The 25,823-nt window shown below is 35.5% G+C and overlaps 3 protein-coding genes across 4 annotated transcripts; 2 read left to right on the top strand and 1 right to left on the bottom strand.

Annotated features, from left to right (window-relative positions):
* Window positions 1–2,160: 2,160 nt before the first annotated feature.
* On the top strand, window positions 2,161–8,203 carry LOC110790864 (uncharacterized). The gene is made up of 6 exons (XM_021995627.2): window positions 2,161–2,502; window positions 3,312–3,538; window positions 3,633–3,891; window positions 6,943–7,122; window positions 7,222–7,377; window positions 7,808–8,203. The coding sequence occupies exons 1-6, from the start codon at window positions 2,473–2,475 to the stop codon at window positions 7,979–7,981; spliced, it is 1,026 nt and encodes a 341-aa protein (XP_021851319.1). The 5' UTR covers window positions 2,161–2,472; the 3' UTR covers window positions 7,982–8,203.
* A 1,934-nt stretch (window positions 8,204–10,137) lies between these two features.
* LOC110790851 (uncharacterized) lies at window positions 10,138–11,697 on the top strand. Its single transcript, XM_021995611.2, has one exon. The coding sequence runs from the start codon at window positions 10,346–10,348 to the stop codon at window positions 11,612–11,614; it is 1,269 nt and encodes a 422-aa protein (XP_021851303.1). The 5' UTR covers window positions 10,138–10,345; the 3' UTR covers window positions 11,615–11,697.
* Window positions 11,698–15,273: 3,576 nt separating this feature from the next.
* On the bottom strand, window positions 15,274–24,954 carry LOC110790863 (pentatricopeptide repeat-containing protein At5g39710). 2 transcript variants are annotated; one of them, XM_021995625.2, is made up of 3 exons: window positions 22,245–24,938; window positions 18,425–18,785; window positions 15,274–15,538 (listed from the first exon to the last, which is right to left on the bottom strand). In XM_021995625.2, exon 1 carries the CDS (start codon window positions 24,865–24,867, stop codon window positions 22,576–22,578), a length of 2,292 nt encoding a protein of 763 aa, XP_021851317.1. In that variant the 5' UTR covers window positions 24,868–24,938; the 3' UTR covers window positions 15,274–15,538; window positions 18,425–18,785; window positions 22,245–22,575. The 2 variants fall into 2 exon arrangements, with proteins under 2 accessions (XP_021851317.1, XP_021851318.1); XM_021995626.2 differs by lacking the exon at window positions 15,274–15,538 and having other exon boundaries at window positions 18,244–18,785; window positions 22,245–24,954.
* Window positions 24,955–25,823: the final 869 nt, after the last annotated feature.

Raw genomic sequence — 25,823 nt, 5'->3', positions numbered from 1 at the left:
ATGGACACAAGTCACTTGAGGCCAAGACTTCCTCGATGCGTTTTACCTAAGACGTACAATTAGCCTGCTTTTGTTTTTAGTGAATTGGTGTTTTCATGCACATATGGCACAAAGTTTTTTTTTTTTCTTTTTCTTTGGAGTTGAAATAGCTACCCATCTTTTGTAGGTGGGTATGACACAAAGTGATAAAACAACTAAGACATAGAAGAAAATATTCTGATACTTCGTATGTCAAATGAAAACCCCTTAACCTAGCTAGCTGTCCAAATGTGAAATATCCAATAGATCTGTAACAAAATCAACTATTTAGTGATCAGGCCTGATCAAATGGCGGGCAGGACAAGGTTCAGGCCGGTCCTATGCATAAAAATCAGCCTGTTATGTCGGTACGGGTCGGGTCGGGTCAAGATCGGGCCAAAATGTTATGCCCAAACTCGCTATTTTCGGGCCTAAAATACCAGGCTTTTTGGGACATTTTCAGGTCGGGCCAAACCCGCCCAAAAAATTTAAAATTTCGGACTGACCGGGCTGTAAAGTTCTGCCCAAACCTATAAAAATTTCGGGGCGGGCCAAACCAGGTCGGGCTCGTCTTGATCAGGTCTATTAGTGACCCGGGCAATGTCCCCGATTTTATTGCTTTTGTTATTTGGTCTTTGTCCGATTAATGATTGTTTTCTTCGCAAAACTTTATGTATTTATTTTATTTAATTTGTTGCCAATGTTTAGAATATCTCTAAATATACGAGGGTTTTCATAATATTTCCCAAGTTCAGATACTTTTTTTTTCAAGTCTTACTTGATTGGTGGATTTTTTGTCATTTAACACCTTAAAAAAAACTAGTTTTTGTAATTTAACACCTTACTTATTTTTTATTGTTTTTAAACACCTTAAAAAACAAAAAAATTTAGAAATCAACACCACTTGACAATTTTTGTTAGAAAAAACATTAGTTTTTAACTATGCTAAAGTTCCCAAGGCATGATATGGTGGTAAACAACTCCTTCTACCATCAAATTATGCTTTGGAAGTTATAGCATGATTAAAAATCAACGTTTTTTTTCTTATGAAAATCGTTAAGCGGTGTTGATTTATAAATTTTTAGATTTTTAAGGTGTTTAAATATAATAAAAAATAAGTAAGGTGTTTAATTACAAAAACTAATTTTGTTAAGGTATTAAATGACAAAAAATCCTAAATTGAATAACAAAAAAAAAAAAAGTTTGAAAAATGCACAATTGATTAGCTAAATAAATAGTGCAATAATTAACTTTTTTTATTTTATTTTTACATATGATCTGAGTAATTACGAAAGATTAAGTAATTTTTTTAATAATAGGTTATTTTTCAAATATATACTGAACATTAAAGTTTTAATATTCATATGATTAACCTTTGTCTTTTTTCAATTCATTACTTTAGAGTCATACATTATATGATTTTATTATTGTAGAGTTGGTTAGAACTTTACATTATGAATAAAAAGTCATGAGTTTGAACATTGATACTACCCTGTTCGTTAGGTGTATCGGAAAACTAATCCAAACCCGATAGCCTATTTTACTGTGTACGGAGTAAGGATCATGGCCCGAAACTCCAAAACTGGTCGTTTTCCTAAAATTTACGAGTAGAATACAAAGTATGAATGCATGATATAGTGATATACTCGATGTCAAAAAGATTTCCTCTGATGCATTAGGAATTTTCCTCGTAAAGAGGGTTTCCTAATGTTGTACAAAAGGTCTTGCATGTACAAGGTGTACAATAAATTTATTGTGCACCAACATAACTTTTACCCAGTTTTCTCTAACTTTATATTATTAACAAAAAAAAGTTAATAAATAAACCTTTTATAGTGTTAAATGATTAATTTTATACATTATTAGTAATTTTAAAGAAATATTTTTTTATTAAAATAAAAAAATTTATTACTAAAAAGTAGATAACTTTTAAGCATTTTACATCAACTTTAACTTCGGTGTTCAATATTTATCGTACACCCCATGTAAATAAGAATTTGTGAATGCTGTATTTTTTTTTTTTTTCTTACGTTCTAAAAAATTTAAAAACAAAAAAATGTCAAAAAGAACAAAATCAAACGGTGTCGTATCAGTAGTATCTCTCCCCAGGGTCTCTAACCTTGATAATCGCACCCGCCATAATCATACAGAAAGGTTTTAGGAGAGAGAGAAAGAGAAGAGAGAGAAAGTGACCCCAACAAAATAGAAAAAAAAAAAGATTTTTGATTGTGAATTGATCCGACCAAATTGTTGCTTGAGATTTAAAATACTTCTGAATAATCAATTTTTTTTTTCTCCACTCAAAAACTGCAAACCTTTTAAACATTGGACGACATTTCCCATAAACCCAGAAAAATAAAATCAAAAATAAAAGAGAGGGAATCTCAGTTTTGAGATGCGCGGTGCATTTTCGCCGCTTGTCTCTCTTCTCCGAATTCATCAACAACATCAACAATGGCTGACGATTCTGTTTTCTCCTTCAAGGTTTGCCCTTTTCTTTATCCGCTTTTCCGATTTATTGTTTTCCGAAAAATTCACGTCTTGATCGGTGTTATTAATGTTTATTTGAGCTTAAATGTTTCGACTTTTAGCTTCTTATTCGTATTTTGTATGTTTTTCCTTTTATATAATTTAACATTGCATTATTGTTCAAACTAATTTTTTTTTACTGTATGTAAATCTCGTTGATAGTGATTATTAGTATTTATTCCTGAATCTTACCGGTGATTTATTTGTAATTACCTTTTTTTTTTAATTTGTTTTTTTTAATCATGCATAGTGATAAGATCTTTGTTTAGTTCTGTATATTCTTGTTAGATTCATTTAATCATTTAATTACTGTTTCAACATTCCTTTGATGAAATACTAGGATTCAGTTGTTCAAATTAGTCTATCATTTAATTACTGTTTCAACAAGATTTAATCTGGGGTATTTTTTGGATTCAGTTGTTCAAATTAGTCTATCAACGTGACGATTAATTTCGGATGGAGAGTGAATGTGAGTATAAATGGGTAGGAAAGTGAAGTAAGTTGTTGTAATGAGGATAATGTTTTTTTTTTGTTTCTTTTTTTTTTGGTGCGAATGAGCTGTAAGGGCGGGGATGAGAATCGATCCCATGATCGCCTGTAATCGGAATGGAAGCTCTAACCAACTGAGCTATCCCTCACTCTCTGTAATGAGGAGAGCGTGAGTATATGTGTAGGAAAATCAAGTAAATTGTTGTACTGAGGAGAATAATGTGCTTTTTATTTGGTATTTTTTGAGTAACACTTGGGTAGCTTTTTAATCACAGGAGACTTTGGTGCCCAAAAAATCCCCACTGCTATTGAGGCTGATTGTTTTGGTGTTTGCTACGGTTTGTGGAATCTACGTTTGTTTCATTGGTCTCAAGCAGTTTAGTGTCAGTACCACTACCGGGTTTTTAAATGTTGAAGTGAGCGACAGGCCGTGCCCTAGGCCTAATCTTGAAGATTGGGAAGCTCCTTATGTGCATTACCCTAAGCCTGTTACTTACAGCAGGTATTGCTTTGTTCTGTGATTTTTTGGTAAAAAGAAATGCTACATCGTAGATTTCCAATCCAACTTATTTGCTAGTACATTACCACTTTACCAGGGCGGAATGTGCATGCCATCCTGTCCGATACTTTGCAATATTATCAACTCAAAGATCTGGTAGTGGATGGTTTGAGACCTTGCTGAATAGTCACATGAATGTAAGTTCAAATGGGGAGATTTTCTCTGTTAAAGATCGGAGAGCCAATGCGTCGACTATTGTTGAGACTCTTGACAAGCTTTACAACTTGGATTGGCTCAGCAGTGCTGCTAAGAATGAATGTACCACAGCAGTTGGGTTGAAATGGATGCTAAATCAAGTGAGTGCTACTTTTAGTTTGTCGCTCTCCCCTTTCAAGTTCAGAAAATGCTACTTATTTAAGTTTGGCTATTAACAATCCTATGAAAATCTGTTGTGCCTATCTGTATAGACAGCATCATCATTGTCACATCTAACATGGTCATAACTTTTAGAAACAATGTGTTTTGAGAAAAAAGTAATAATTTGAAGTGAGCATTGAACCCAAAACATGTACGAAGCAAGTTTTGGCACAACCTTCAAACTGTTTTGCATCACTCAGAACTTGAAAATGTGACTATCTGGGTTATATACTATATGTGTCCAAGTGTCCAACTCAACTACTTAATGGAAACTTTCATGAAGTGTTGAAGTGTCCATACCTTGTCATAGTGCCGAGGATCTGTCGAGGATCTGACGCGGGTGTTTGAGGTGAATTGGTGAAATGGAGATTCCAAAAGTAAGACCTTGTTCTGGTCACATTATTTCCACTTATTTCAGGAAAAATAAGTTTTGATAAGTTCAGGAAAAATAAGGGCTAACCAAGTACAAATTATATAACTAAAATAATTTTTGATTAGTTCTAATATCTTCAGGAAAAAGTAAGTGAAAATCAGGTGAATATAACGCATCTTAACACAAGTTACTAAAATTTGTGAGTATAACTTGCCAGGGGCTGAATTCCCTCCTCGAAGCTTAGATGTTTGTGATTCTATGTGGATACGTTTTGAAGTATTGCCTTTATTTATTTCAATTGTTCTTACATCATACAACATCTAATCAATTCGATCTTGTACCAAAGATATCTTTTCAGTAGAACGTTCTCCCCCATCCTCCACAATTTATGCAATGAGCAGTATTGTTTGTTTTCAAGATAAATATAATCCATCTAGTAGTAACTCTTAGCTTACTTGAGCAGTTTTCAGGTCGCATTGCCTTTTGCCAATAAATGGAAAGGAGGGAGAAAACTTTTCCCATAAGTAAAGTTTGGAGTTAATTCAAGATATAAGTATTTTTGAGGTATTCTGAATCTTAAAGACAAATTGTTTGGATACTTGGATATGATCTTGATCAAACTGTATTCTGAATGGTAATTAGGAGGTCATTCTTAATGCTTAAACTTGTTTCCAAAGACATTAACCTTCCAAACTTTAAGCCTTGGAAACCTTCAATAAAACACTAGACTAGTTTGAAGTCTAGCACTCTAGCATATTCTTTATTCTCGGTAGAAGCGGTATCCCATTGAAGGACGTCCTTCCTCAATTTCTTTCCTAATTGGAGTATGGTATTTTTCTCTGTTTTGCATTTAAATTGCCAAAGAGTTTAGGGGGTTTTTGGTCACTCAAGTTAGAACTGCTGTCGGTAACAAAAAAATGCACCCCAAAATCCAACTCCAAACCCTATCACCCACACCTCAAACCTAGAAGTGTGGGGGAGAGGTGGTTTCTAGTGACATGGTACCTATTGCCATGGAATCAAGAGTTACAAAAAGGGTTCATACCCACAACCTCCATCACCACCACTACTGCTCTGACTGTCTTCAGCACCATTAAAATCAGATCTAACTCTCTCTCACTTATTTCTTCCATCACCATATCCACCACTACAATTGAAAGATATGGGTTGTATTTTTGGTTTTTTACCACCAAACAACTGGAATAAGGCATGTGTTCACGGATTTGATACAAGTTGTTGAGCCAAATGAGTTATTCTGCTCCTAGGGCTCTCCCTATGGGAGCCTTGGAATATGGCATGAAGCAACAAGTATTAGTCTCTTGTTCCATATTGCTAGTGGATTTCATTGTTGAGCTTTGGAATTGGATATACGTAGTATATTGTTATCATACCAACTTCCACTGGGCCAAAATGCTACGAGTGGAAACAATCTTGAAAGATGTGACAGTGCAGTATAATGCCCTTGGTAAAGCTGAATAGTTTTTGTATTTGTGCCTTAGTTACTGACCAGGTTCCTTCCCTGGAGTTTTGTTTGGTGGTTGTATAACCCATTAAATGTCTGTTCATGTGGGCACCAAATTCTGACGAAGTATGTTTTTCAATTGTCATCATCGATGGGCAATCCCGAGACGCAATGCAATTTACATTGATGCATGCTGTTTTGATGGTGGAATCATGATTCATGAGTGATTGAGAAGTCAATCGTGGTCTTTAAAAAACAGATTCCTCCGTGCTTAATTTATTTCTCCACCATGAAATATGCTAGTGCTGTGTATTGTGTAGGGACTGTATACCAGACAACTGTTGGGTATTTCCTGTGAATGGTATGAAATCCCACACACCAAAATGCTTGTTATAACCAAGTTGACTTACACTGTTACAAAGACAACTGTTGCAAGTACATTTTGGTCAATGGCAGAGTAACAAGCAAAGGATTCATGGTTGCTTGTGTAAACACTGACCAAGTGACCCCATTCTGTAACATGTCAACGTTTTTCAGCAAAATGAATTCTATATATAAGAACTTTGTTATTGTTAATTGGGTAGAAATGAGATCAACATAGGGTTGGCTCAGGTGATATATGCCGCTTAAGGGAGGTCTCGGGTTTGAGCCTCGTATTATGTTGCTGGAAAATGTTAGTGGAAGACGCCAGAATTTGGATATCTCCAATTGTATGTTGCCTTTAGGTGTAGAAAGGCACATTTAATTTTGTGCAAGGTAGTTAGTTTCTATCTTGTCTATTTGTTTGTAATTAAAGATGCTGTTTTTTCTTTATTTGAGTACAAGTGTTCTTTTGCAAACATTAATATCCAGATAGGCAGCTTCGGGTTGCAGTTGTTGGTCTTATTGGTTATTGTTGTGAGCTATAAATCCTGTGTTTGCCTGTGTACAGAAAATGCTCTACATCATGAAAATGCTATAAAGCATGACTATGCTGTGAATCAGAAATGTAGACTGGATTCTTTTCTGTAGCTTTATCTCACATTCTCTGGAATTTTTGAGTCATGCATTAGTTGCTTGTGATATATTTCCTTTGCTCGAGTCTTGTTTGCATCCTTTTCTGTCTGCTTTAGTCATTACGGAAGTATAAAACTTATGGAGATGATGTTTACGCAGGGATTGGTGCAGCATCATGAAGAAATACTTGACTATTTCACCAAAAAAGGCGTTTCTGTAATATTTCTGTTTAGAAGAAATCTTTTGCGGAGAATGATATCAATACTTGCAAACACATATGACCGTGATTTTAAGCTGTTAAATGGGACACACAAATCCCATGTCCACTCACCCCTTGAGGTATATCTATCGATTTTCCTCTGTTTCTACTTGCATAAGACAACCTTTAGCAACTTCTGTAGATGGATCATTATTGGCATTCATGGTAATATGTTGCAGGCTGAGATACTGGCAAGCTACAAACCTCATGTAAATGCCACAACTTTGATACCAGAGCTTAAGAAAGTCCAACAAATGGCAGTCAAAGCGTTAGGGTACTTTAATAGCACCCGGCATATATTGCTTTACTACGAAGATGTAGTGAATAACCGCACTGTAAGTCTATTGAAACTGAACAAACGCCATGAATAACACGTGTCGCTTCATGTGAAAAATCAAACTTCTTTTCCTTTTTTATTCATTTATTTATTTCAATAATTTTTATGGAAAGAGAGTGGGAGATAGCTCAGTTGGTAAGAGCTTCTCTCACGGTTTCAGGTGATCCTGGGATTGATTCTCACCCTCGCCATTATTGCTCATTTGCACCCAAAAAAAAAAAAATTATGGAAAAGATTCAGTATAGTTGACTAAAACATTATTAACCTTTTGAAAATCTATCAAATTCATAGTACTTTATTTTCCAACAATTCTTTATTACTCAAATATTTTGTAAAAAATGGTCAAATTATAATTTAATAACATCCATGCATGCACAAGACCTAATCTAGTAGGGTTATAATTTCTTTGTTATCATTGTCCCGCACAGAAATTATTAGACGTTCAAGGCTTTCTCAAGGTCCCGAGAAAGAATCTATCGAGTAGACAAGTGAAGATACACAAGGGAACCTTGTCCGAACAGGTTGCTAACTGGGATGATGTCCAAAGGACTCTTAATGGAACTGAGTTTGAAGGATTCCTCCATGCTGATTATAGATTGTAGGCTTCTTTGCATTTACAGATGTACATATCTTCTGTTTTTAATTTATTCTTCTTTCCCCCCTTGATTAGTTCCTTGCAATGTCGGCATGGGGTGGCAACAGTTTTGGTAGCAGAATTTGATCATCAGATTTTTTTTTTGGCAGCTGTTTTGACTGTCATTAATGATTCATTTATTCTTTTCTCTCTTGGTAGATTTATTTAATGGAGAAGAGATTGTGGAAAATTTGTTTCTTCCTTCGACCTGCATTTCACCCTCTTTTGTGTATGTGCGCGTGTGTGTGTCAGTGTGTGCGCGGTTGGACGGTCAAATGAGGGGAAATGATTTTGGCACTCTATTGGCCAGTGTTAGTCTGTTACAGCACAATTTTCTTTGCTCTATTCGGATCTTTTATCAAATTGGTTAGTTTTACAAAATTTTTTTTTACCAAAATAGCTATTTTTAAAATATTCATTTTAGTAAATAAAATTGTAAAAGTAATCAGTTTGGTAAAAGATTTGCTCTTTACAAGTAGTAGTGTCAAAATAGATTTCTGGAGTGCCAAAATTAAATTTTCCCGGGTGAGCAAGGGGGAGGAGGGAGTTTTTGTGTCACTTTGAAATAGTAAGGCAGACAGGTGGAATTATACAATGAAATTTAACGAAATTTAACAAAATTTAACTAGTTTTTAGGCCTGGGCGATGCTCCGGGTTACTGCATTAGTAACGTTTATATTATTCTTACTTCGTATTTGAAAATATTATTAATCAGTTCCTTTTTATTACATATATTAGTATACTTTTTGTACAATGATGGCATGCAATGTGTTATAGCTCAATGGTAAACACTTCAGTGTTTAAACGTGAGATCGTGGGTTCGAGTCTTATACATGCTACATATTTTAAATATATGAAGTTTACGAATAAGATGTGGTAATTCAAGCAAATTTCCTTGAAAATGACTTCTAATAATCAAATCGGATCCGCCAATTTCCTTGAAAATGACTTCTAATAATCAAATTGGATCAACCAATGTCATATTAGGTGCATCCCGGTGCACAATGCACCTTCTTACATTGAGTAGAACATATTAGGTGTATCCAGGTGTACAATGCACCTTTTTACATTTTTTCCATACATGTAAAGATAAAATGTAAAAAGGATCACCGATGGGCATAAATATACACTTGATTTGGTTGCACCGTTCACCCAAGTGCACCTAATAATTTTCTAAGATTGAGAGTTGTATACAGCTGGTCACAAGTTCAAATCCCTATTTGCAATTGATATTGCTCTTGTAGATATTGACACCAAACAGAAAAAACAACATAATTGTATCACCTTCGTATTCTTATTTTAGTATCTTTTTATTGGGTAAAGGAGGGATTTTTTTTTACTTTTTTTTTTTAAGGATGTGAGTTATTATATTAATGTATATGATCCTGTCAAACGGGTCGGTCGGGTCGGGTTGTAAAAAATTACTTTCGGGTTAAATCGGGTCGGTTACTTTCGGGTCTGGGTTTACAAATGCTTGTTCAAGACCCAAAACTTTCGGGTTCGGGTCGACCCAACGGGTTAAGAGATTTTAAAACGCGCATTATATTTTCATTAATTTAGGTGAAAAATATACAAAATATTGGCACAAATTAACAAATTTTGAAATTTCCTACGAAAGTTTATATTTTGTCAAATTCAACCATAAAATGACCTATAATTCAAATTAAAATCATATTACACAGAACAATAGTAAAAACAACGTATTTTTTATGCTTAAATTTTTTCATAATCTCATTTATTACTATTAATACAATGATTTTCAATCGGTCGGGTCTAAAACGGATTCGGTCAGGTTTTGACCCATTCCTTTTCGGATTGCTCTGGTTCGGATAAAATCGGGTTACGGGTCACAATATCTGTTCAGGACCTAGTATTTTCGGGTCGGGTTCGGATCAATTTTCTGGTCGGGTCAATTTTTAACAGCTTAATATGATTATAGTTATAAAAGGAATGAACATAACATAATCAAACAAAATTTGTGAATAATATTAATTTTAATTTTATTTTGGCAATTAAAATATTCCTCCATACTATGTGTGAATGGACTAATGGCGCATGTCTAAATCCAAATAAATAACAACTATTTTTACACAAAGGCGGCCACTCACTGCCAAAATACAATAACACCTACTGTATTTTCCCTTAGTCAATTTTCTCAATCGGCCTCCAAACACATACTAGTATACTACTACTACTAATACTATATCTAAAGTTAGCCCACCAAATAAATTTAACATTTAAATAAAATAAATGTAAATTTTAGTATTTAGTTACAACTTCAAAAACATACTCTTATTTTAAATTTTACTTACCAAAAAAAAGAGGGAGAAAAATGGAGATGAAAGTGGCAACACTAGACCACACGAACAGCAACTCCTCAACACCGTACATGAGTGCTGCTTCAAGCCCTCGCCGCGGACGGTCGCAGCTCGACTTCTTCTTCTACAGTGCGCCAAGCAGCCCTCGTTCTTCAGCTTACTTTAATAATAATGATCAATCCATGTTTGATGATGTGTTGTTGTATGATGATTATTCTGCACTTCTAAAGCATGATCATTCTGGTGGTGGTGGTGGTTGTTCATCTGTGCCTTTTGGTTGGGAGGTTAAACCTGGAGTTGCGAAACCCAACAAAGTTGAAGATGATCATCAAGAAGAAGAAGAAGAGGATGATTTTGAGTTTGAGTTTAGTGGGCAGTTGGATAAGATGGGAAAACCTTCTTTATCTTCTGCTGATGAATTGTTTGATGGTGGTAAGATTCGGCCATTAAAGCTGAAACCACCTCCTAGTTTGCAGATCAATAATGACAACAGTAGCAGAATCAGTTCAGAAAATCCTTCTCCTAGATCGCCCAAATCTGCAATGTCTAAGTTTAAGGATGCAATTAGTGTTTCCCCTAAACATAGGAGAAAAGGGTCAGATTATCATGACCCATTTGAGGCTGCTATTCGCAACACCCGGAATTCTTCTGGTTCTGGTTCTGCTTCTGGTTCTGCTTCTGCTTCTGGGGTTAACGATGATGATAGCAAATTCCAAAACAGAGGTAGAAGCAGAGATATGAGTACTAATTTGAATAAAAGAGGCGGCGGCGGCAGCCGGAAAGGCATCAGCCGCTCTCTGTCACCACTAAGGGTGTCGGAATTCGCTCTCCTCCACCACCAACAACAACAACAAAATCAAAATCAAAATCAAAATCAAAATCAAAATCAAAATGATGGAAGCACTAGCAGTTCAAGCAGGTTTATAGGAAGGGGTTCAACTAGTACAAGTTCAAAGAAATGGAGTTTAAAAGACTTGTTTTTATTCAGAAGTGCATCAGAAGGGCATTATAAGGATACCCAAGCCTTTTCAAAGAGATGGAGTCTCAGATCATCGATTCATAGTCCGGGTTCGGGTTCAGTTACCGAATCAGGATCCGTTTCGAAACGGAGAGGACAAGCATCAGCTCATGAAATGCATTACACTACAAATAAAGCTGTTGCTGAAGAAATGAAGAAGAAGACTAGTCTTCCTTATAAGCATGGTCTTTTGGCTTGTTTGGGTTTTAGTCCTGTTCTTCCCCAATTCTCATACGCTTTCCCCTCCTCCTCCACTCTTTCGTGATTTATTTCCGTTAAACCAAACAGAGCCTTAATGTATTGTTTTATTGATTATGTATTGGTTTATTTGTTATACTATTTTGTACCTATAGAATTTCACAACAGTCCAATATTTTGGTGTGAAATTATCAAATTCTAATCCAGCTTTGTTACTACAACAATTTTGTTTATTAAGAGTACATTTGTTAAATCCACACCATAATGAAAATGAAGTGGTTCGGTAACTTCATTCTTCGAACTCCAAACTCTTGTCACATCAGTTTTCCCTTTTACACACTTTTTTAATATTCAGACTCACACAAGACTCTTTCTACTTGTACACATTGTCCTCAGACTCACTTATGCTCATAAAAAGAGATCATTGAGTAGGATAAAGCGTGACGATGTGGTATGATTTGATTTGGTAAAGAAAAAAATAGAGCTTTAAGTAAGCCTTGGAATTCAAATCAACTTGTTGTAATCTTTTATCACATTATCTGAAGAGTCTGACTCCATATTCTCTTCTAAACTTCCCACCAGACTAAGGATAAGCAAAAAAAAAATAAAAAAAAATAAAGGTAAACAAGTAAAAGGCTTATCCAAAATCACAACTCCTGATAGCGCGTTGTCAGACATATAATGTGTAAGCGCATGTTGAATTTAGAATTGGTTAGATGAATAAGTCTATTAACTTAACTAGCTAGGCAACTAGCAGGGGACGAAATATCCTACAATACCCTAAATTTCCTTCTTGCTTTCATTTGGTAAAAAGTACATGGGGTTTCCATATGAGGAACTACAAATATATTTCTGATATGTGTGACAATACACATGTCAGAGCAAAAGAAAAAATAGCAAAAAGACAAAAAAAAATTGCTGATAATTTATTTTTTCAGATTGATTACGAATACGAAAAAAATGAAGAAATGATACCTTATTTTTAAAAAAGTGGTACTTGTTTTAAAACGAATAGTACTTGTTTTAAAAGAAATGATACTGTTTTTTAAAGAAATGATACTTGTTTTAAAATGAATGATACTTGTTTTTTTTAAAATGTTACTTCCTCTGTTCTTTTTTAAATGCCATAATTATTTAGGCACGTTTGCCAACACACGATTTCAAACATTAATATCTCCAATTATGGATAAGAAAAAGTTATAAAAAGTTGATATTTAAAAAATATTTATTGAGACGAATCTAACAAAACCCCACACGACTATGTTTTTTTCTTAAGTATAAACCACAAAAGGAAGTCAAAAGAGCTTATATGAAGTGTCAAAAACTCAATTGTGTCATGTAAATAAGAACGGATGAAGTATTTTTTTAAAAAATGGTCATTTCTCTCTCCACTTTGTCACTTTCTCTCTCTACTGTTGTCTCCTTCTCTCTATTTTTTTTCTCTTTCTTATTTTTCTGTTCTAATTGTTGTGTTTTGTCATTTAGTGTTTTGTCTTTACCTCTTTTATTTTTTCCTAATTTGTCTTGTTGTGATTGATATATATTTGCCCACGCATCTCAGATATGCGCCTCATTTAGTGTTTTATCTTTACCTCTTGTATTTTTTTCCTAATTTGTCTTGTTGTGAGTGACATGTATATATCAGATATGCGCCTCGACGCTCCCGTTTCCATATGGCCCCACATTGGGTCTCTAGTTCTCTACACATATGAGGATGGGATGGCCGATGGGATACCATTGTCTATTTACGCAACTAGCTAGGCAATTAAAAGTGACTCTTGTTAGCCCCTACATGGTAGATTGATGTACAAGCACGGGACGGGGGTCCAAAATCTATATACTCCCTCCGTCCCGGAATATTTGACATGTTTTTCTTATCGGGCCGTCCCTTAATACTTGACCTGTTTCTAAAAATGGAAATATTCTAACAATATTATATTATTTCTCACTCCACCCCTATTAACCCACCTACCCCTACTCCACACAAAAAATAATTAAAAATTCAACCCCTACCCTCCCCCCAACCCCACCTCTTAACCCACCTCCCACTAACTACATTAAAATAATACCCCACTATCAACTACTACCTATTAAATTAAATAAGTCAATTCAAGTCCCTTAAACTCTGTGTCGGTCAAACCGGGTCGAGTATTCCGGGACGGAGGAAGTAAGAATTATTTTCTCTGTTTCGGAATACTCGTAAGTTGCAACGGTTTGATTTCTTGTACTGTTCAGCTAATTCACTTTGACGCTATTTTATTTATAGTATATGCAAATAAGTGCTAGCATATACTTCGTAATATATTGTTGCCTTCATCTTAATATATATTTTCAGAATATTAATATTTTATATGTTTTTATAATATATAATTGAAGATATTGATGGTCAAAATTGTACATTGACAAGTGTGTCCGATCAAACCGTTGCGAGTATTCCGGGACGGAGGGAGTAAGAAATTAGTAGATGCCACCTGCAAGGCCGCAATCCATGCAAATTGCAAAATTGTAACTGACTTTAGGGGGAAAATATAATGTTTAAAAAGCTAAATAGAAGGCTGTTTTTTCCATAAAAGAGACAAATTAAAGTGTAGGCCATATAAAAGATCGGGTAATAATTTGGTTTGCTTTCTTCTTTTTTTTGACCCTTTGTTGTTGTTGTTGGGGGTGGAAATAATGTTACGTAAAGGGAGTAAACATGCTTTTTTGGTGTAATTTGCAATAAGTCAATTATAACAAAAGTTTGATTCTCTCAATTAACTTGTTCATTGCTTTGAAAACGCTTGTCGATCATCTCATCCCGTTAAATCTATCATGGTAAATAATTTTGTTTAGCACCTCCTTGAGCTTAGAACACAGGATGACGAAGCCCGTTTGTTAGTCGCGATAGTGCCCGTTTGTTAGTCGGTACTCGGTAGTGAACGCAGGATGACGAAGCCAGTTTTTTAGCCGGTAATCGGTAGTAAATAACGTTAATGAGAGAGAATATAAGTGCAATTTGGCAAGGAAAGAGAGATTACAATATCTACGGTAATGTCATCTCATCCCTAACTCGTGTTTTTCTACATAAATTTCCTCTCCACACAATAGCACTCCAAAGGAAAGTAGGAAATGGATGATCCATTTTCTAAATCAACGATTGTGATAAAGTGAAAATGGCGCCGATTTTGTATTTTTATGCTAGCTTAGGTGTCATAATCTTGAGATAGGAAATGAATGAAAAGAAATGAAAAAAAATATCCTAACACCAAATTGATGCTTGATAATGGAGATATATGTCATCTCTCCTCTTTGTTCTTTTTCATTAAGGGTAAGATTGTCTCTCTCCACATACCACTCCTTTTCTAGGTATTCTGTATAAGTTTATAGGGATAAAAGGCTTTTTTTTTTTTTGGTTATATCCCTATCACTCCTCTTGAGTCTTGTCCCTGTACCCATAAACAAAAGTTAGATTTCAATGTCCATTCCTTATCCCCATTCCTATTTTTTTTCATTATCCCACTAAACAAACGTCCCCATTAGAATATTGGTCTTGTTGTCTAGGGATGACTAATGGATCGAATTCGGATCGGATAAAGTTTCACCCCTATCCATCTGCTCTATTCGATCCACCCGCTTAATCCATCACCCACTTTCGATCCACCCACCATCCACAGAGAGAACGAGTGCTTAACGGGTGATACCTATAATTCCTAATTTTATGAAATTAATACTAATAATTCCAACAAATACATAAAAAAATCATTGTATTTCTTGCTCAAAAGCCTCAAATTCTCATTTAATCTAAACTGAAAGTCGAGTTTTAAAATTTTATGTATTTATTTTTGGGAGAAAATTGAGAAAAAAATCATATGTATATATAAATTATACGGGTGAATGACGGATCGGGTGATTAGTGGATGATAGATGGCTTAGAGCTCCACCAGAATCTGACTTGATCTGTCACCACGCATCATCTGCCACCGGCCTCCGTCCATTTAAATTGGATCTTCATCTGTATATTTTTATCAGATAGATCGGATTAGTAAATATCTATTTAAGATTGCTATCCCTACTCTTGCCCATATTCAACCACGGAATTGAGACTCAGTCAGTCGCTAAAAGCTACTCCGAGCTAAATTTAATAATACTACACTTGACAGTTGTACAGAAACACACATGATGTTTCCCTTTGATCCTCCTTGTGAATCGAAGACTGAAGAAGAACGTACGTACGTGTGGAGTGTAGCAAACAATGAAATCGTTTTCATCGTGTAATGAATTGAAACAAGTTTACGTCATGACTTTTTAAATAAATACAAACAAAAACAATAGCAATGTGCCTATCGTGGGTCTTTCTTGCTATTGGTGTCATTAACTAACACACTAACATGATGTAATACGTAATGATACACTTGTCTCCTTCTTAGTCGTCGACTACTTTCTCTTTCGCCGTCTTCTTTGAACTATAACCGACGACTTCAATGACAACCTATAACCTATTCATATACGGATATACCCTCGTGTTTTATTTTTGTTCTTTTGCTTTTTTATTTTGTTCATGAGTCACCAAGCCATTACAAATTGTTAAATTGAGAGAGGACCTGAACATACGCTTATTTTACCTAGATAATCAACCTTTGGATTTTGTGTTAGAATAATTAAGTTATATTTTCGAAAAATAAATTAAGGAAATATATTAGCTTAATAGGATGAACCAATGAGACGAACAAACAAGTGGATTTGGGCTAAGTAGACTTTCTGAATAGGGTGGAGGCTCTCTCTAAAGAAAAAGGACGAGTGGACTCGTAGAGCTTTAGCTTTAAAACAAGCAAGGGCATAGCTACCGTAAAAGCCGTTGCGCTAACGTGTCCCTTCAATAGAACAACCCAGTCGACTCGTTACTGGAGGGAAACCAAGGAGATCCTTTACTCCTCCGTCTTTCGATATAAGCGATCCATGTAAGGTGGCACAATCAAGCATATAGTTTACAGGATGGCTCTATTTGTCACTCTTTACCAGATTGGGAAGGAGAGAAATCAAAGAAGCAAATAGGAAATGAGACAAGATTGAGAAACAGAGGATTCAACGTTCTAGTATTTACTCAGGTCATCTATTAGATCATGTTAGTTACATCACCTGCCGACATCTACATAGGTCAACGCTTGAAAGTAGGAAAAAAAATAAGCGAAACTTCCACTTCCAAGCACAAACATACGGCGAGGCTCAAACTTGTTACCTCCAAGTCACATTCTGTTTTGGAAAGTCAATTATAGCTAATGCTATTTTATTAGATTTATCATCTATTTCCAAACAACCTAACTTAAATATTCACAAACTGTGGCGTAGTAACAAATTATTAATCTTTATCTACGTACATTAACTTGGAAAAAACACACTAAACAAATTGAAGGAAATATTACATTAAAATATTCTTCACCACGTGGTATAATCTTATAATTAATTAATAATGCCACACTTGGGGAGTAGTTGATGAATTTAGTTCCAAATAGAACTTTTGAGTTTTGACTGCTGAGAAGAAGAATACGAATCAAATATAGAAAGAAACTCCCACAAAAACAACTTTTTAGCGTAAAAGTCACCAAATGTTAGGTTTATAATGCTACCAACATTCATCTAATATGTAATTAATTGTAATTAGTCAGTCATTAATATACATTATTAAGCTCCCTTTCTTTGAAACTTTATACTAATTTCTACTTTCTTAATTCATTTCTTCAAGTGGGTATTTCATAATCATGCAATGATGGGCGGAAAATATGTCCCCTTTTAACAACCACACCCTATTTCTGCAAACGAATAGACCAAAAAAGAAAGAAAAACACCACACCATGTCTGTAGATTATATGGAGAAAACACCGGTTCATGCATTTACAAATTTACATACAAATACGAGTTATAAGACTATACTCCCTCTGTCCCTTAATACTCGCACCGTTTTGACTGGACACGCTTGCCAATGTGTAACTTTGACCACCAATATCTTTAACTACATATTATAAAAACTTATAAAAACATTAATATTTTGAAAATATATAGTATGATGAAGCCAACAATATATTATATATTAACATTTGTTTCATATACTATAAATAAAATAGGGTCAAAGTAAATTATCTGAATAGTGCAAAAAGTCAAAACGGTGCGAGTATTAAGGGACAGGGGGAATACAAGAATACTCTAAAAGTCCAGACTTCCTTAGCATAGAATTAGAACGGTTCAACGGGGTGGGCCCCCTCGAAATGGACCTAACCCAGCCACTCAGCCAGGTAATAATCGGGCCAGATTAGGTCCTCTTTGTTCATGGGTGCAGGCCCCAACGGGGTTGATGTTACATGTATCACATCAATGTTTATTACGGAGTATACAATTCTCGATCCTAAGTCGATAATTGACTACCAAGAGATGGTAACAGTCATTCTTATGGTACATCAAAAGACAACTAGTTTCTATCCCGTGAAATGCACGAATTTCTTAATTGAAATTTCGGTTATATTGGCTGTGTAATATAGGGAATAATACAAAATATTGAAATAATAAATACGATTCATTTCACTTGGAGTATAATTGAAATTAGAATGTAAATTTGACCAAAATGAATTTTAAGGGAAAATAACATCTAATTAAGGTGGAGAAGTGGAAATAAAACGAAATAAATTAAAGTAAAGAGTGACAAATGGCATCATGGTATGCAAAACATTCTGTTTTAAAATATTACTCCGTATTATTAGTAGTAGTAGTAGTAGTAGTAGTAGTAGTACATATTTCTGATTGTTAGTCCTGAGAATGTTTCCATGACTAATCTTGAATTATTATAGCAGAATTCTTATTTTTACCAATAATGAAAAAAGTTCAACAAAAAGAAGGAATTATTACTTACACAGAATCTTGTGCTGTTTGACACTAGCATTGAAGCGTTTCTGCATCGTAGTAGGAATGGACATCAATCATCAGATAATCCAAGCAAATTGATTTATTCTTCCTCACTTCTAGTGCAGCTACGTCCTTTGTCATCTCATCTCGCTGCTTCTACTTTTCAATTACCCACATCAAGACAGGAAGAACCATTCCAAAACATCATTTCCGGGAGCAAGCCTATTTCCATGTTAGCAGCATCTCTTAATATTGACCTGACATTGAAGCTGCCAATGGCTTTTCTAACAGTTCCTTCCTGTTTGGAGCAAGAAGACATCCAAGTAGCTGCTCATGCTTCTATAGTTCTACCTTTGTCCCCCACTTACCTGGTTCATAATCACAAAATTAATGAAATGTCAGGTAATACCTCGCAAGTAGAGATGGAAAATAGGGTCTTTCAGTTTCATTTCGGGTCAGGTTATATTCGGATATTTTTCAATTGTCAGTTAGAGCATCTCCAATGGTTGTAGCTAGGGACTTGCTTGCAATTTGTAAAAATTTCAAGCTACTAGCTTAACCATTGGAGTGATTTTAATAAATTAACTTGGTCAAGCAAATTAGCTTCGGCAAACTAATCTATACTATTATTAAAACTCAATGGCCTTTCACGCCATTCCGCCACATGTCGCCATCATTAGATGGCAAGTGACATGACATCAAGTCATAGTCACATTGACATAATATTTTCTTACAAAAACATGAAGAAATGCAAACGTCAATGCTTGAACCCATGACCTCATGTTCATGAGCTAGAATTTTATCCACTAATCCAATGACACAACTTATGATATTTAAGCAATTCAGAACATATAAGTTATGTTTATTAATACCCTGTATTAAAAATTTAATGTCTACCATAATTATACATTTTAATAAATTTTTATGACTTACATTTTTTTCATTTATATTTTCATTTAGGTTCACTTACGATTACGTTTTTTTAGCATGCCAATTAATTTACATTTACTTAAGAGCTATAAAAAAGAGTAATTGCAATTTACACATAGGAAACGATTACTCTGTTTTTAATTTAAATTTAGTTTACTAAGATATTTAACCAAATTTTATATTGAATCACCCTTACATAAATAAAATACTTTATATTATATAAAAATAAATTATGCACAAATATTTATCTCATATTATATGTAATTATTTAAATATCAAACTATTGTAATTATTTTTATTTAACCAAAATTCAATCAACATCAATTCTCAAATTACGTACAATCACCGGGGCATCGCCCGGGTGGAAATAACTACTCCATAGTTTGCTTGGAAAAAGTGGTCCAATGAGAATTTAAGTAATAATGAAAATAAAATTAAAATCAAATGATTAATTATAAAAGTGGACCCAATTAAATATCAAGCTAGATTAGTAAATTAGCTTACCATTGGAATACAAACTAGCTAGAAAGTTAATTAGCTTAAAATCTTAAGTGGCATGACAAGCTAATTTGACAATTAGCTTGCCACTGGACATGCTCTTCTTATGAAAAATTAATCTATTCATATCTTTCCCGGGTTAGATCAGTTGGGTGAATCTATTAGATCATGTAAGAGAAAAGGTTATAACAACAACACAAACGAACTTCAGAATAAACGCCGAACAGACTTGGGATCATGATGTATGTCAAAAGCTTGAACAGTGGTCATATTAATAAGCTATCACTACAACTTCACTATATTACTAGAATACCGAATACCAATGCATAAGGATCAAGGACACAAGGAAACATATCAGAAGCAACCACATCGCAGAAGTCTAGAAACAAGGAGGAACAAGATAAGGTAAAGTGGTAAGGGTAAACAAGAAAACTAAAATGTAGGCCAGAGACAATGTGTCTCAGTGGTTACAAACATGTGGTTTTGGAAGAAATATCAGTTCAAAATACCCTTTTTAATCCTTCTTTTGAGAAAAGGTGACTGGAGAATCACACTTATGTACATCTTACATAGTCATGTGGTCAAGAAACAAGGTCACAAGCCTCCAACAGTGCTAATAATGAAATCCTTACAAACAAGCCTAGAAGGCTCAGGAAAACATAACTTCTCTCTCTTATTTTCTCTATTTATCGAGCTTCTACCCTAACCAACTAACTATCTTCTCTTCAAGCTACTAACAACGTAATTATAATTCTACTCCCTAAAGTACCCCTACCCCGCATACTGATTTTTAGCATTACGGCCTTGAGCTCTTAACCATGTGGGTAGAAAACAAGACTGTAAGCCATTGTTTGAAGCTGGCGGAATTACCAAATCGGTATAAAAAGTAGGCCCTTTCAATAAACTGGCATGGACAAAGCTCCCACTACATCAAAATAATAAAAAATGAGAGTATTCACGAACTAAATGTACCTGACGGTCCTGACCCCTCTTTTTCCCAATATATCTTTATTTATTATTGTTTCGGCCTAGGGGTTTCCTTCTTTACCGCCTTATTAGTTAAGAATGAAAAAAAGTGGAAAAGACAAACCGAAAGTGAGAGAGTGATCAAATTGGTTTCCAGTTCAAAGTTGCAACTTTGTTCTACAGACTAATGATTAATGGCAAAACTAAATCAGCCTAGAACCTTGCTTTCCCTTTAAAGCATAATATCTTTCATTCAAATCCTTTAGAAATAATGAAAGTTTTAACTTATCCCAATTATCTTACTATGTATTTTTTTATTTCTGAAATTCTTCCTAGAGCGGAGCCTAATTCTTGGAATTTTTCCAATGATGTGATTTGTCTTGAATTCCAGGTTTATGGAAGATTTTTACTTCAAATCTCAACCTTATCTTTCTAATTTCTCTGGCACCTATCTAAACTTAATCTCAAAGCTTATACTACCCTTATACACTTCTCCCTATCAAACTTTCTAAATATCCACTGCTGGGAATTAAAAGAAGAGAAGCTGGGAAAATGTAGACTATGTTAGGCATTGTGCCGATTATCTCCATTCTGACAGAACTTTTACGTCCATTTGACTGCCATTTTGTTTTCTTATTACTCCAAAACTTAATATGGTTGGATATTCTTGTATACCAGTCCGTAAACAGGGCTTCTTGCTTTATAACAATCTAGTAATTTAGCCATCTGAATGGTCAATGTTACAAATGCTCAACAAAATAAAATGCAATGCCTATCCGGCCATCACACATCCATTCTAACCAACCAAGAAATAGTTCGTGAAAGCATCAAAACCTAATGTATGGTCTGTGAATTAGTTTTGTCAGGTTTCACTCCATTCATATAGCTGACTCTACAGTGAAATCAATAATAAAAAAATAGAAATAAAAAACAGAGAGAGTACAATGGAAAAACAGTTAGCCTATTGAAGCTAGGATGACATAAGTAACCAAAATAATGGTAGGGCCTAAAAAATGTCATTTAAATAGGTACTAATGACGGCAAAGCAAAACAGGATGCACTAAGACTTTGCAAAAAAACTGTAATAGAGAAGATAAAGATCATAATGTAGTAGTAGAATAACGGAGGGAGTATATACATTTGCCATGAGCAAGAACTTGCAACTTGCAAGTACCATGTATTACTAGATCTGCTATGCAAGCAATTGATATGTCATAAATTGTTGAAAAAGGGTTCCACCAAAAAAACGGGGTAAAGAAAAAGTGGCCAATGTTCACACAATAGCAAAAACACTGCTCGCAAACAAACAATGATATCTATATCCGGGATGCAACATGCAAAAACTCAGAAACATACTATACATGAAAATTAAATATTCAAGATAATATCACATAATAGAAAATGTAAATTCCACTGAGAAACCATAAACTTACTTTCTCTTTTCCACAAGGTTGGAGGGAAGATGCTGCGATCAGCTCCAAAAGAGTTAACGATCAGGTGTGGACTTTGCTTAATAGGTCACTCCTGATATAATTGAAGGTGTGGTGTACTCCAAGACTGTAAATGGCATACACCAGCAACAGCTCATTACGGCAAAGACAATAAGTCCTTGACCACAACAACCAGATTTAGCTCACAAGTCATAGTAGCTGATACCAGATGACAAACACCGCCCTTGGCTTTTTCTAGCTTGTTGTATAAATGGCTATGATGGCATGCCCCGTTGGCTTTCAAGCAGAATGAAACACTGACACCACACAAATTTTAGCGTGTATGACTGGTATTTCCCCCACTTTTTGGCAGCAGGCCATCCTTGGCCATTTCAGTAAGCACATTAAAAACTGCATCCATATTGCCTTCTTTATGATTAACCTCAACAAGAACCTTAGCAAGCTGTGCATCAGTAATCTTACAGCTTCTCAATACATTGTTCAAGACTTCCTCCAGCTCCTTATTCATTTCTCCTTTGAAAAGTGCTTTGATCAAAGCAATAACAGTTATAGTATGAGGACTGAAACCAGAACCTACCATTTCACCGTACAAGGCATACGCTTTTTGCAGATTCCCGCACTTAGAATGGCCATGTATGAGTACGTTGTACACTGCTTCAGATGGCTTGTGGTCTTTTTCAAGCATTGACTCAAAAACTCTATCTGCTTCTTTCATCAACCCCTTCATGCAAAATCCCTTCAAAAGAGCCACAATGCTCCTAAATTCAATGTTACCACAGCTCTCTATCAGTGTGTCATAAGTGATTCCCGGGGGGACAGAATCGTCATAAAACAGCTTGAGCAAAAGCTGTTTTGCTTCCTTTGTTCGAGCTTGTTTATTTAGCCCATTAATAAGTACACTATACGTGACCACATCAGGAAGGAGACCCTTCTGAATCATCTCATCATGAAGACAAAAAGCCAGTTGAATATCCCCTTCTGAACAGTGTGCATTTATCAGTGTTGTATAAGTATGTTCATCTGGAGGCAAGCCTACGTGTATCATATCTTTGAAAAGATCCGAGGCCTCAGCAAGCCGGTTATCCTCACAAAGCCCTTTGATAAGTGATGAATAGGTAATAGCATCCGGCAAAATACCCCTCCCAACCATCTCTTTCTTCATCTGGAATGCCCGTTCCAGGTCTTGGTTCTTGCAAAATCCAGATATAATTGTACTATAACTTACAACATCTGGGACCAATCCTCTCTCCACCATATCCTGAACCACGCTCAGAGCCTCCTCCATCCTACCCAAAATGCAATGCCCGTTGATAAGGGCATTGTAGGTCACAATAGAAGGTTTGAATCCACCAGCAGTCATCTCATTCAATAAATTATAGGCTTCATTCAGCAAACCTTGCTGGGAAAATCCATCAATCAAAGTTGTATATGTTTTCTGATTGGGTCGAAGCCCTCTATTGCACATCTGATCCAAGAATTCCATTGCACGATTCATATTACCCGCTTTGCACATACTATGAATGAGAGAAGTATAGGTAACCACATTGGGAGACAAACCATTTTTAAGCATCTCAGCATGCAAAAGAAGTGCTTGATGGAAGTTACCATCTTTACAGTATCCATTTACAAGCGTATTATAGGTCACCTCATCGGGTTTGAGCCGCTGGCGGTACATATCATGAACCACCTCATAAGCTTCTTTCATCTTCCCCTCACAACACAACCCATTAATCATAATATTATAAGTAATCAAATTTGGCTGCAAACGGTTCGACTTAAGTGATCGAAACAAGTTAATTGCATCATTAGTCTTCTTCAGTTTAAAATGAGCATCAATGAGAGTATTGTAAGACACAATATTAGGCAAACACCCACATTTTTGCATGTCAGAAAAAAATGTCAAAGCCTTAGGAAAATCCCCACCCCCAGAAAAACCCCTAATCAAAATATTATAAGTAAACACATTAGGAGAAATACCCAATTTGCTCATCTCATGAAACAACTCCATAGCCAACGACAATGACGAAGATGAAGGCGGTAAATTACGAAGAACCGCATGAAGAATTGAATTATAAGACAAAACCCCAGGCATAAAACCCTCAAGTTTAGCTGAATTAAGAGTATTAATAGCTTTATCAACCATATTAAGAGAAGAGTAAGATTTTACCATCAAATCAAAAACATCAGCTGAACTAGAATTAAAAGATTGATACGACTGCTTGAGAAAATCAAACACTAACCCGCCAGTCGAATCGGTGGAAGAGACCTCGCGAGCGAGGTCCTCGGCGAGGGACTGCGCGGTTTTGAAGGCGCGGAACTTGGTGAGGATGTGAAGGGCGTAGCATTTTGCTTTAGGGTTTAAGAAACCCGGGTTCGACGCCGTGCGCGCCCAATTAAGGAATTGGAGGGTTAGGGATTGGTCGGATTGGGTTTTGAGGAGTACGAAGCAAGCGGCTTCAGGGTTGAACTCCGGGAGTAGGGTGGCTAGCTGTTGTGGGTGTCGCTGGAGGTAGGTTATGGCTTTTTCGGCTAGAATGGCGTTGCGGGGAGCTGAAGAGGTGGTGGTGATGGCTTGGGAATGGAAAGTGCGGTGGCGTAGCAGCATTTTTGCAGGAGTTTGGTGATTGCTTTGCACCACCAAGGTTGTACAGCTTGTACTAGTAGTGCACTAGTGCTAGCAGTTCTTCATGCTGTGTTACATTGTTGAGACTTGAGAGTGTTACCCGATAAAGACTAGCCCGGCCCGGCCCGCGCCGAAAATTTTATGGGTTTGGGCAGAAATTTCTGTATTTTGAACCGGTTTGGGAAAAACAAAAATACACTTTTTAATTATAAATTTGTCCGGTCCGGAATGGTTCGAAAGTCCGGTATTTTAGGTCCAAAAATAGCGGGTTTGGTCACAAATTTTTGCCCCGGATCTTGACATGGCCCGGCCTACCATAACGGGCTGATTTTTAATGACTAGGCCCGAACCCGGCCCGACATTTGATCAGGTCTAGCTAGTCTGAACTTAACTAACACAGTATTAGTGAACCACGTCCAGACTCGGTTCATTGTAGTCTTCTTACGTTTGTCTATTTACTCATAAAATTGATAGTACTCTGACGAATTGGAATATGTTATGAAGTAGTGTCGTAGTGAGGAGTCCTAGTCAATATCCGCAATTTGCAAGCAAAAAGTAGCAACAAAGAAAGAAAATTAAGATAAAGGGTAAAGCATTAAGCTGGCCGGAACCATAACACGTCAGTATCATTGTAACCATTCAAAATATTACTCCGTATTAGTTACATTAAGAGTATCATTACATCCTATCAAAAAAAAAAAAAAAGAGTATCATTACATTATTTAATGACATAATTAAACTGTTTAATTGTATTGATTTCAAATTTGTTAGTATGCACCACAACACGTCAGTACCATGAGTCAATTTTAAGTCCCGTTGTAAGCAGAAAGTACCATTTGACGTATCAAAAGTACCATCACATTATTCAATGGTACGGAGTATCATTTACGGAGTAATTACCTAATGATATTGATTTTTATTTTCAAATAGGACAAACT

The sequence above is a fragment of the Spinacia oleracea genome, chromosome 4, assembly GCF_020520425.1.
Source record: "Spinacia oleracea cultivar Varoflay chromosome 4, BTI_SOV_V1, whole genome shotgun sequence".
NCBI classification, from domain to species: domain Eukaryota; kingdom Viridiplantae; phylum Streptophyta; class Magnoliopsida; order Caryophyllales; family Amaranthaceae; genus Spinacia; species Spinacia oleracea.
Note: the sequence above shows the minus strand (reverse complement) of the source record. Positions and strands in the feature narration are given on the sequence as shown.